The 10,756-nt window shown below is 42.4% G+C and overlaps 1 protein-coding gene across 1 annotated transcript; it reads left to right on the forward strand.

Moving 5' to 3' along the window:
• The first annotated feature begins 511 nt into the window (after positions 1-511).
• Positions 512-8,121, forward strand: LOC311158932 (heterochromatin-associated protein MENT-like). Its single transcript, XM_084214671.1, has 8 exons — positions 512-557; positions 1,795-1,971; positions 2,312-2,398; positions 2,793-2,930; positions 3,457-3,574; positions 4,270-4,412; positions 5,487-5,654; positions 6,673-8,121. Exons 2-8 carry the CDS (start codon positions 1,804-1,806, stop codon positions 7,084-7,086), a joined length of 1,236 nt encoding a protein of 411 aa, XP_084070797.1. The 5' UTR covers positions 512-557; positions 1,795-1,803; the 3' UTR covers positions 7,087-8,121.
• The last annotated feature ends 2,635 nt before the right edge of the window (positions 8,122-10,756 follow it).

A 10,756-nucleotide genomic window follows, 5' to 3' on the forward strand; every position in this document is an offset into this window, starting at 1 on the left:
CCTCTGTCTGCGTTCCTAACGATCTTCAGTCTGAAGCTGGACTCCCAGTGTCCAATTCAATCACTATGATTGGTGTTTTATGCTGAGGTACTGCATTTGAAACTCAGGAGTCACAGAGAAGAGAATCAGACCCTCAATATCTGCTTAAATCCAGAAACTAAAAGTATTGTGCAACCGTTTTAAAACTCACTTATTTTAAACAACACAGCAGTTATCTCTGCAACACCAGAAAACCTTTGGAATCAGCAGCTTGCTTTGCTATCCTGTCAGTAGGCTATTGTGATGTGACAACAAACTTGAGATTTTAATTCCATTGTCCTTTTGAAATCTCTAAACCTGAAAAGTGACCAAGTCAACAAAAAGGCCAAAACTTTTTTAAGATCTTTTGGGGATGTGGTAGAAAGGAACTTTGGGTAGGTGGAAACAACCTGGATGTAGATAAAAAGGAAAGGGAGGGGCAAGCCGTACCGTGTTCCCTAATTTAAAAGCTGCTTAACACACAAATGCAGAACCTGACTGAGGACAAGAACTAAGTCTTCTCTCTCACGGGATTAAAGGTAAATATTTAAATCAATTTAAGTAAATTTTATGGTGTTTTTAAAAAGCAATCTGTACCATGTGTGACTGTATGGATAAATTATAATATACCTGTGTTATAATGCATTATTCTTGCCTTGTGTTTTTCTGAATGTCAACCATTAGAGAAAACTGCTGTATCCTATGGAAAACTGCTAATTTGGGGCAGAATTTTTCACAAACAGGAAAGTATTCTTAGAGCAGCAACTGCATCACAACTTCATTTTGATAAAAGAATTCTGTACTTCAGGTGAAGGCACAGCACTGCACATTATCAGGCCAGAGACTCACAGGAGTATTCAGTAGCTGAAAACAGAAATTCCCATCCTGATGCTCTCTTGGTTGTGTTGTCCAAGGAAAGAAAATCAGTCTGTAGTACAGACATGGTCCTGAGGGCATAATGACTGCAAGAAAGAATGCAGTTGTTTGGAAACTAAACACTTCATAAATATCTGCAGACTTCCGAGATTGCCCCCCAATTTTTGTTGCTCCGTTCCATAGATACAATGACAACAACAATAATCTAAACATTTCTGATCTCTTGAGTGGTAAATTACATGACTCATCTATTATTGGGTAGATATCTTAAAGCCTGGAGCACTCATAACCTCAAGGCATCTGGCAATTTCTGGGGAAAATAAAATTGCCGAAACATACAGAAGGGGTGGTAGGTACACACGATGAATAAACTGCACAAGTCCAAATGGAAACACCAGCTTTGATGCTCGTGAAACTACTCAGAAATAGGTCGCTGGCCAGGAAAAGCAAATGAGCCTAAAAATTATGCTTAAATCCTTTTGCAGTATCAGCTGTCAATTCTATACAGATCCAAATGTAGTAGTGGGAAACTCAAACATGCTGTGAACCAATGTACTAAAAATGCATATAAATTCCCCTGGGAATGTTGCTTTGATAAATCATTAGTTAACGACAAAAAGGAAAAGAAAAACAGAGGTCACAAATCTACACATCTTTAGAAATCAAAGGCAGAAAGAACCACAAAGAAAACTGCAGCAGTAGAGGGAAAAAAAACTAAGAAATTGGTGCTCCTAACAGGTGGCAAACAGTATCTCTGTGGATGATAAACATAAAACTATGCTATTAATTTTAGTGGTTTAAATGGATTCTCTTGCACATGCAATATTTCTCACTAATGGGTACTGTGTACAAAAATGTAAACATTTAAAGAGTACAATTCTGTTTCTTGCCTCTTTCCAGGTTGTAAAAATGGAACTGGTCTCCACATCAGTTGGCAACTTCACTGTTGATCTTTTCAACAAGCTGAATGAGAACAACAAGGGAAAAAACATTTTCTTCTCCCCTTGGAGCATATCAGCTGCTCTGGCTCTGACATACCTGGGAGCAAAAGGAACTACAGCAACTGAGATGGCAGAGGTAGGTTACTTTTGTACCATTATTGTGGGGACAACCATTTGGATTTCCACAAACACATTCCTATTGTTGGGAGAAACAGCTGTGGAATGGAGTTCTGCCTTGCAGCATGTAGATAAGAGCACAGTGTTGGTCTGGGAAGGGGATGGTGTTACTCATTGTTATTCCAAGGGATTTATTGTCACTACAGCTTCAGCATCCCTTTGATTAGTCACCTAAGCAGCAGAGAGCACAGTGAGTTATCACAAGGAGAAAAACAAGACAACCATTTGATCCCCATTTGACTTTAGGTCTCACAAGGTCCTTCATGCCTATTTCTTATCTTTGAAAACTCTGCTTACAGGTCCTTCATTTCACAGTGGGAGCAGGAGCTGAAGCTTCTTCTTCTGTGGCCAGACCTTCTCGGGGGAGACCAAAGAGAAGAAAATTGGTATCTATTTGAACTGAAATTCCATGATAAAGAACCTGCAGAATCAAAATGTCTAGATACAGCCTAGGAGTCCAGCATTCATTGTCTGCACTCCTCTTTAAAGTACAAACCCCAGCCATACCACAAAACAGGATGATGTTCAGTTCCTTTCACTCACTCAGACTCTCAGGAGCTGAAAGGATGAGTCACTGGGATAGTCTGGAAGGTTTGTTACATGACAATTCAGTTAATCCAGTCATGAACAGGGCTCTTCAAATTTGCAGTGATGGTAAACTTTGGAAAATAAAGAGTAAGGAAGAGGAACCCAAATCCCTCTCCTATATGCATTGCTTAGCATGTTTTGAAAGCTTCATGCAAAAATGAAATTGCTGAATGTTTGGTTTCTTTTTCCAAGGATCCTGAGAACAAGCAAGCTGCAGACATTCACTCTGGGTTCAAGAAGCTTCTGACTGCCATCAACAAACCCAGAAGCACCTACTCCCTGAAAAGTGCCAACCGCATTTACGTGGAAAAAACCTTCCTATTATTGCCTGTAAGTTAAATCTCAGGGAAGAGGAAGAAAAGGTGCAAAAATATTTCTCTTTTTAATTACTTGCCATTAATAGAACAGTTTGGAAGCTGACCTTGAATACCGCAAATAGGAGCTCTGGATTCCAGTGATAACTTTAACTGGAAAATACCAGTCAGTCTACTCACCGAATTTAAGGATGCATTGCCCTTTGACTGTATTATAGGGATTCCTTTACATTAAGTGTGCCTTTAGTATTGGAACCCCCAATATATAAAATTGTAAAGGAGAAATTAAATAAGCACATCCATAGGATGCATGCAGCCTTCCTCACTTCTCCAGATAAATTTTGGAAAATGTGAAATTTCTGTTCTTTGCTTATTTCTTAATTGTTAAATCACAGTCCAGCACAAAATAACAAGCATGGTCCTGCAATCCACTAGGTCCAAGAATCCATCAAGTATAAGAGCTAACAACTTCCTTTTGGGACTAAAAATAGCATATTTCCCTAGTACAGGACTTTTTTGCTCACAGTTTTGTTATTTTTCAGACATACGTACAGCTCAGTAAGAACTACTACAAAGCAGAGCCACAGAAGGTTAACTTTAAGACAGCACCAGAACAGTCAGGAAAGGAAATCAACACTTGGGTTGAAAAACAAACTGAGGGTAAGCTGGGCTCAACCCCAACATCTTTGCTCTCCCACAAAGTCAGTCTGCCATTTCCTTTGGGCAGGTGCCCTTGCTTCCCCAGGTGCTACCGCAGCAGCCAGGTCATGCCTTCCGAAGCGGATGTGGGCAGTGAGCAGAGATATGGTGGGAGGACAGAGAAAGAGCAGCACATTTAAGCTGCTTCAAACACCTGGTCTGGACCTCATTGAGCTCCCTGAGGAGATCCCCATTGACTCCACTGTGCTCTGAAGCAGCTGGTCTGCTGGCACAAACGTGCTCTGGTGCTGCACCACTGGCAGAGCAGACAGAGGGAAGAGACACCAGAGTGCCTCACCAGAGTGCTCCAGGGCAGGGGGGGATGCCTGCCTTGCTGTACCACCCTGCACTGGGCAGAGGGGCTTCTCCTTCTACCTGGTGTAACTAGTCAGTGAGGCTTTCTGCTTCTAGCTGCTTGCCATGAAGCTGAGACAGTTTTTGAAGAAGGAGTAAATCGCTGTCAGCCAGGAGGACAGGTCAGGAAACAGCTTTGGAGCGGGTAAAGAATTGCATTGATTTATCTCAGGGGAGTATTTTAGAGAGCAGGGCATTGAGGCATGGACTTTTTACTAAGAAGATGAACTGAGGGAAAAACTGATCAAAATGTCCTCACTGTGCTATGCTGAAATGAAACCTGAGTCTTGTGCTTTCAAAAGGTAAAATCAAGAATTTGCTGAATCCACGAGATGTGACAAACTCCACCAAGCTGATCCTGATAAATGCCATTTACTTCAAGGCAGAATGGGAAGTGAAATTTAAGGCAGAAGATACAGAGCTGCAGCCCTTCCGACTGAGCAAGGTAAGTTCCTCCTTCTTACTGTAAACAACCTGGTCACAACAGCTATTGCCGAAATCTTTCCATTTCATAAGTCTTTTAGGTAGCCCTGTGGTAATTAGACTCTGTGAAAGCTGGTTGCAGCAAAATCTGTTAGTTCCCAGCTCACTGAAACATTAGGATGTGCTCAGGTAAACATTAGTGAGCTCCAGGTAACAGCTACTGTTTCCAAAATCACTACAGACATTTCAAACTTTTCAGTAAAGCAGTGCTAAAATTGACTCAATTGTAAAAACATGATTTTGAGAGTCCAGGCTCCATGGATGGGAACTACATGGCATGTCATGGTTGAGTACAGCACCAGGCCTCTGCGCTGCGCAATCAGACTGGGCACAATCATTCCTGCTCAAACACAGCTGCAACAGGGTGCCCTGAAGTGGTGCATGGCTATGTGAGGCTAGAAGCAAGGTTAATGGCATGTATCCAGAAGAGATGGTAATGAATCCACAGTTAAAGAACTCTGTGCAACTTCCACAAAGCATACCTTCTGCCCTCTGATCAGCACGTACACACAGTCTGCTTCCTCGAATGAAGGGATACAAATGTTAATAGAAGTTACATGCTCCTGGCAATGTGACTGCCTCCCAGGAACTCCTCTTATCATGAGCCCTTTTGCTCTCACACTAGAGCTACCTTTTCTCAAGCGACCAGCTGGTCACCTTTTACCTCCTCAGAGAGAGACCACTGATTAGTGCACAACACTCATACTCAAACCACATCTGGTTTTCTGCTGGCGTGTTTTTAAGGCCATATCCCACATCCGTTCCATGCCCCTAATTCTTGCACACATTTCTAACTCTCTTCCTCCTCGGACATGTTTTGGAGAGAAGAGAAAAATATCTCTATTCAGCCCCCTACAAAAGCTTTGGGACAGACACCAAGGTAAGCAATGTTATTCACTCAAGAAAAGCTTTGGAAAATGGATGATAAATCACTGTTTTAAAAGTTTATAAAATTTCCTCTCCCTGTACTGCACTGAGACATCATCACCCTTCTATATAAAGAATGATTTCTTACTTATAAAAAAATACTTTCCAGAACAAGACCAAGCCTGTAAAGATGATGTACATGAGAAAAACATTTCCAGTTCTCATCATGGAAGCAATGAATTTCAAGATGATTGAGTTACCATATGTGAAACGTGAACTCAGTATGTTCATCCTCCTTCCTGATGACATCAAAGACAACACTACAGGTCTCGAACAGGTACAACTGTTTTTCATTACTGCTCAGTCATTAAAAAAAAGAAGGGCAGGCTGACAATATCTCCCTTTCTGAGGACATGCTATCATGCTGTTTAACCTCATCCACCAGCTGAATTAATTTTCTCTAATACTTTAAACCCAAGAAAGTTCTTCCATGCTGAGTGTCCTTAGTTTGGCAGGAACCAAAGACAGGTAACACTTTGCATAATCAAATGCTCAGGCTTCACTGACTGACACTCAATTTTCCATGATCTGTAAGGGTTGAATCTCCCTTCCTCACACATTCAGGAGAGACACCACCACACAAGAAGTCACAAGAAGGTTCTTCCTGAGATGACACCTTTTCTCCATGGCCTGGAAGTTTATTTCCATATTGTTCTCACTCTTTTCTCCCCTCCCACCATTTGTCTGCTCAATAAAAACCTAGAATTTTGGTGAGACTGCATTTGCTACAATAATGAGATCTACTGTAGTTACTCTAATTCCAAGATTGTTAAATTCTTGGAGTCTATACCATTCATTGCTTTCCTCCATTTGATCTGGGCTGAACCCTGGTGGCATAGTGCCCAGGATACAGAGTGGCAGTGAAAGACTTTGCCAGAAGCACTTTGTTTCAAAGCTGTCAAGGAAATATATACAATAATTTTAACACCTGTTTTTATAGAACTGGACCAAACCATGGGCCACACAGAAATTTTAGTTCACATCAGGACTGAATTAAAAGAGAGGAAAGAACTATCATGGGGGATGGCAGCTGTTGAACACCCTTCCCATCTCTCTTTTGCTATGAATTTGGAAAGGGTGCTGCTCAAAACTTGGCAGCATTAAGACTCAAATACTTGTTGTGCACCTTGTCTGACCATTAGTAAAACCAAGTTCTATTTCATGCTTTCAGCTAAATGTTACATTTGCTATTTAAAATGTTTAATTCATTATATCACCGCAAAATTGATTAATTCATTGTTAATGAATTGTTTTTCCCTGCAAAAACCAAATTCCTTCTCTTTCTTAAATGATAGCTGGAAAGAGAATTGACGTATGAGAAGCTGTCTGAATGGACTGACTCCAAGAAGATGACCGAGACTCTAGTGGATCTGTACCTACCTAAATTCAAAATGGAAGAGAGATATGACCTCAGTGATAATCTGATCAGGATGGGAATGCGCAGTGCCTTCGGCAGCAATGCTGATTTCAGTGGAATGACAGAGAATGATAGAGTGGTGATCTCTAAGGTTGTCCACAAGTCTTTTGTTGCAGTTGATGAGAAGGGCACTGAGGCAGCTGCTGCTACTGCTGTCATTATAGAACTAACAAGTGCACATGTTAGCCATGTTCTGAAATTTAGGGTTGACCACCCTTTCTACTTCTTCATCAGACACAACCAGTCCAAGAGCATTCTTTTTTTTGGTAGATTCTGCTCTCCTCTGGAATGAGGAGACTTGCTTTCAGACAGCAACCAAGGTTCACTGTTCAATGGAAAAAAATTGAACTGCAGTGCTAAAATCTCAACCTTAAGCCATGTAGCCACCTGTACTGAAGTGCCTGTTCTTTTCCTTCCACCCAATCCCCCTCAAAGAAGGCAGCAAACAGAAATTAACCTGAGCCACCAAAGAACAGCCCTCTACTGCTTCTTTCTATTGTCCTAATGAGACAGTCCTAAACAGAAAAGAAAACACAGAATTTTGCTCCCTTTTATCAAATCTGCTCTTCTGGCTTTGTTGTTTAAAAGTAAGGTGGAGTCATGAAAGCTCTCTGCACACAGCCCTATGTCAAATGCTGACTCCAAGGGAAATACAGTTCATTCTTTTGACTCTCACAGAGAGGAAAAAGAGCCCTAAAAAGAAAAAAAACAAACTTGTAGAAATCTGTATGCTCTCTTTTGCTCACTGGGAAACCTGCATTTGTACTACAATGCTATTTCATAACTGAAATTTCAAATTCCAATGACTGTTGGAAATTAACAAAATTTAATACAAATCCAGAATAATCTCAGAAAGCCCCTTACCATTCCTTGTCTCACCACATGTATATAGGCACATCACATTCATTCTCTCCTGCTCTTTCAGCTTCCTGTAAAAGTAAGACTGTGAGGGAAAATTGTCCGACCCTTAATATTAAATTGCTGACTTGTAATCACATTGCATTTTTTCCTCATTTTTCTAAATTTTTTTGTTTAAGGTTGCTGAGCTTTCTAACCAGCAAAAATGCTAAGAAAATTATTAGCAACATGCCTTCTTGCCACCTTTTATTGATATGTAATCTAAACCTGTTAGAATTTAAATCTGCTTCCTCTTTTTAATTTTACTTAGTTATACCTGTTTTCTAATTAATACCTGCAAAGCTTCCTTGCCACCTGTAATAATGACCAATGTTGATTTGTAGCTTATGAGTGCATCTTAGCAAAGATGTATTGACAGAAACACCAGTGAAATTTTGATTTGGATTCATGCTTTACTCGCTATTTTACCATGAGCTGCATTTAATGAAATAAATACACTTGAACTTGTGTTTGTGCTGTTCAAGACACTGAGTTACTTGGTCCTCTTATAGCATCCTGTAACCTGCACAGCTGGAGCACATTTCCATTCTTGTCATTCCAAATCATCACACCATCCCAACTGATAAAGCTAAGAAACTTTACCACAATGGTGTCTTATTTTCACCAAGTTTCAAATAGGCCTCCAAACACTGTTATTCTGTGTGTCATCCAGGCATTTACAAACACACCTTTCACAACACACTAGAAATAAAGAGTCTGACCAGAGGCTATGGCCCAGAATAACACCTTCCAAATATTCCTTTTGATTTCCTTCAAGAGCAAACAAGCAATGTGAAAAAATTGAACTTGCTACACATCTCTTACCCATGTACAATAATGAACAAGCCATGCTGTACTGGCAGCATCAGTTCCCTCTGACAGCTTGGGAGGGCAGCAGTTGCACTATCTCTGTGGCCTCAGGAATAGCATAAAGTTTTGCAGCCATTGTGGTAGTCCAACTATGTGTCAGAGAACAATATGTAAGAAAAATAGGATCTGAATACAGGAGGGAGGTACTGGAAAAGCATTGACTCTCAACAAAATTCCACCTATAATTACAACTTGTTCCACCTCCCCAGAAGGTACTCTATTTGGAACTACATCTCCCTTCAACAAACTATACCCACATCTTCTTCCCTGTACAAAGTACTGCTTCCAAGATCAGTGCCCTCCCTTGCCTGTATCAGGATTTAGTTGTCTGTCTCTCAGGCCTACCCCAGATGTGTGCTATTGACTCAGCTTTACCGAGAAGATTGTTCTTTAGGTGTGGCAGAACACATAAGTGAAAGTTGTGAAAAACAAGAGGATTGAAAACAGAATCTCTGAGGCTCTCTGAGGAACTACAGTGACTACCAGGTGGTGGGAGATGCAAAAGGTCAAACAGGCTGGGTTGGCTATCAAGCCACTCCCAGTCTCAGCTTTCCTTGAAGAGTATACATTCCAGTGCATGACTTGGAGTCCAAGTGAAAACTGTGAAAGAGAAGAAAAGGAACCCCTCTAGTGCTGCTGAGCTCATCTCCTGCAAGCAACACTGGGGCTGCTTCATTTGTGCTTCCCCGCATTATTATCATGGTAACCAGCATCTGGGTCTCAGGTCAGGGTAACTCTTCCAGAAACAGAGAATTGTCAGGGTAGAAGTGGCCATTTGAGATCATCTGGTCCCACCCACTATGCAAACAGGCTAAACTGATGCTGGTTGCACAGGGCAATATCCAGCTGGATTTTGAATACCTGTCTCCACCAATGGAGGATACATAAGCTCTCTTGGCAACCCATGCCAGTATTTGACCATTCTCATAAGTGACCATCTTCAGCCTCTCTTATGTTCAATTGAACTTCATGTTTACCACCTGTGCCCATTGCCTCTTGTCATCTGTCATGGTTTGACACTGGCCAAATACCAGGCACCCACAAAAGTCATTTACTCAGCCGCCACAGCCAGGCAGAGGAGAAAAAAAAATTGACAAAGGGTTCATGAACTGAGATAAGGACTGGGAGAAAGTACTCCAAGAGCAAAACAGGCTTGGCTTAGAGGTACAAGGTGAATTTATTACAAACCAAATCAGAGGAGGATAATAGGAAATAAAATAAGCCCTTAAACACCTTTTCTTTCCCCAGCCTCTCCCTCCTTCCCATCAACAGTACTGGGAGACGGGGCATGGGAGTTTCAGTCAGTTCATCACCTGGGGTTTTCTTCTGCTGCACAGGGAGGGGAGTCCTTCCCCCCACTGTGAGACCATGGGGTCCCTCCCATGGGAGACAGTTCTCCATGCACTTCTCCTGCATGAGTCCACTCTCACAAGCAGGAGTCCTCCCAAAATTGCTGTGGTGTGGGCCATTCTTCCATGTGGTGCAGTCCTCCAAGGCCAGGCTGCTTCAGCCTGGGAGCAAGGGCCCCCTCTCTCCACTGGGTCTCCCACTGGATCACAGCCTCCTCCAGACATCCACCCACTCCAGCATGGGCACCTCCCCTACCCACTGGGTCTCCCACTGGATCACAGCCTCCTCCAGACATCCACCCACTCCAGCATGGGCACCTCCCCTACCCACTGGGTCTCCCACTGGATCACAGCCTCCTCCAGACATCCACCCACTCCAGCATGGGCACGTCCCCTACAGGCTCTGGGTGAATCTCTGCATCCCCCGTGGATCCCCATGTGCTGCAGGGGCTCAGCTGCTTCACCATGGTCTCACCATGGCCTGCAGAGGAATCTCAGCTCCTGCACCTGAAGTGCCTCCTTCCACTCCTTCTCCACTGACCTTGGTGTCTCCATGTCATTTCCCTCACATGTTCTCACCTCCTCCTCTTCTCTGGTTAGAAAAACACTCTGTGTTTTTATTTTCTTCTTAATTCTGTTATCATAGAGGTGTTACCAACGTTTCTCAGCTTTGGCAAGCAGCATGTTCATCTTCAGAACCACCAGGAAATGGCTCTGCTGGACATGGTGGACAGGAACCACCTTTGTGGCCCCCTTGCTACCAAAAACCAGGCCATGCAAAACTCACAGGAACCTCTGAGAAGAGCCTGCTTCCTTCTTTGTTACACCCCGTAAGGCATTAGTCAA

The sequence above is a fragment of the Fringilla coelebs genome (genome assembly GCF_963513975.1).
Source record: "Fringilla coelebs genome assembly, chromosome: 1".
Taxonomy (NCBI): domain Eukaryota; kingdom Metazoa; phylum Chordata; class Aves; order Passeriformes; family Fringillidae; genus Fringilla; species Fringilla coelebs.

Bases quoted from the DNA above. Each gene is read 5' to 3' on its own strand.
- LOC311158932 (XM_084214671.1), top strand. From the start codon at position 1,804: ATGGAACTGGTCTCCACATCAGTTGGCAACTTCACTGTTGATCTTTTC. The intron at 4,413-5,486 runs GTAAGTTCCTCC...AATACTTTCCAG, and splicing joins AGCCCTTCCGACTGAGCAAG to AACAAGACCAAGCCTGTAAA. The intron at 5,655-6,672 runs GTACAACTGTTT...CTTAAATGATAG, and splicing joins ACACTACAGGTCTCGAACAG to CTGGAAAGAGAATTGACGTA.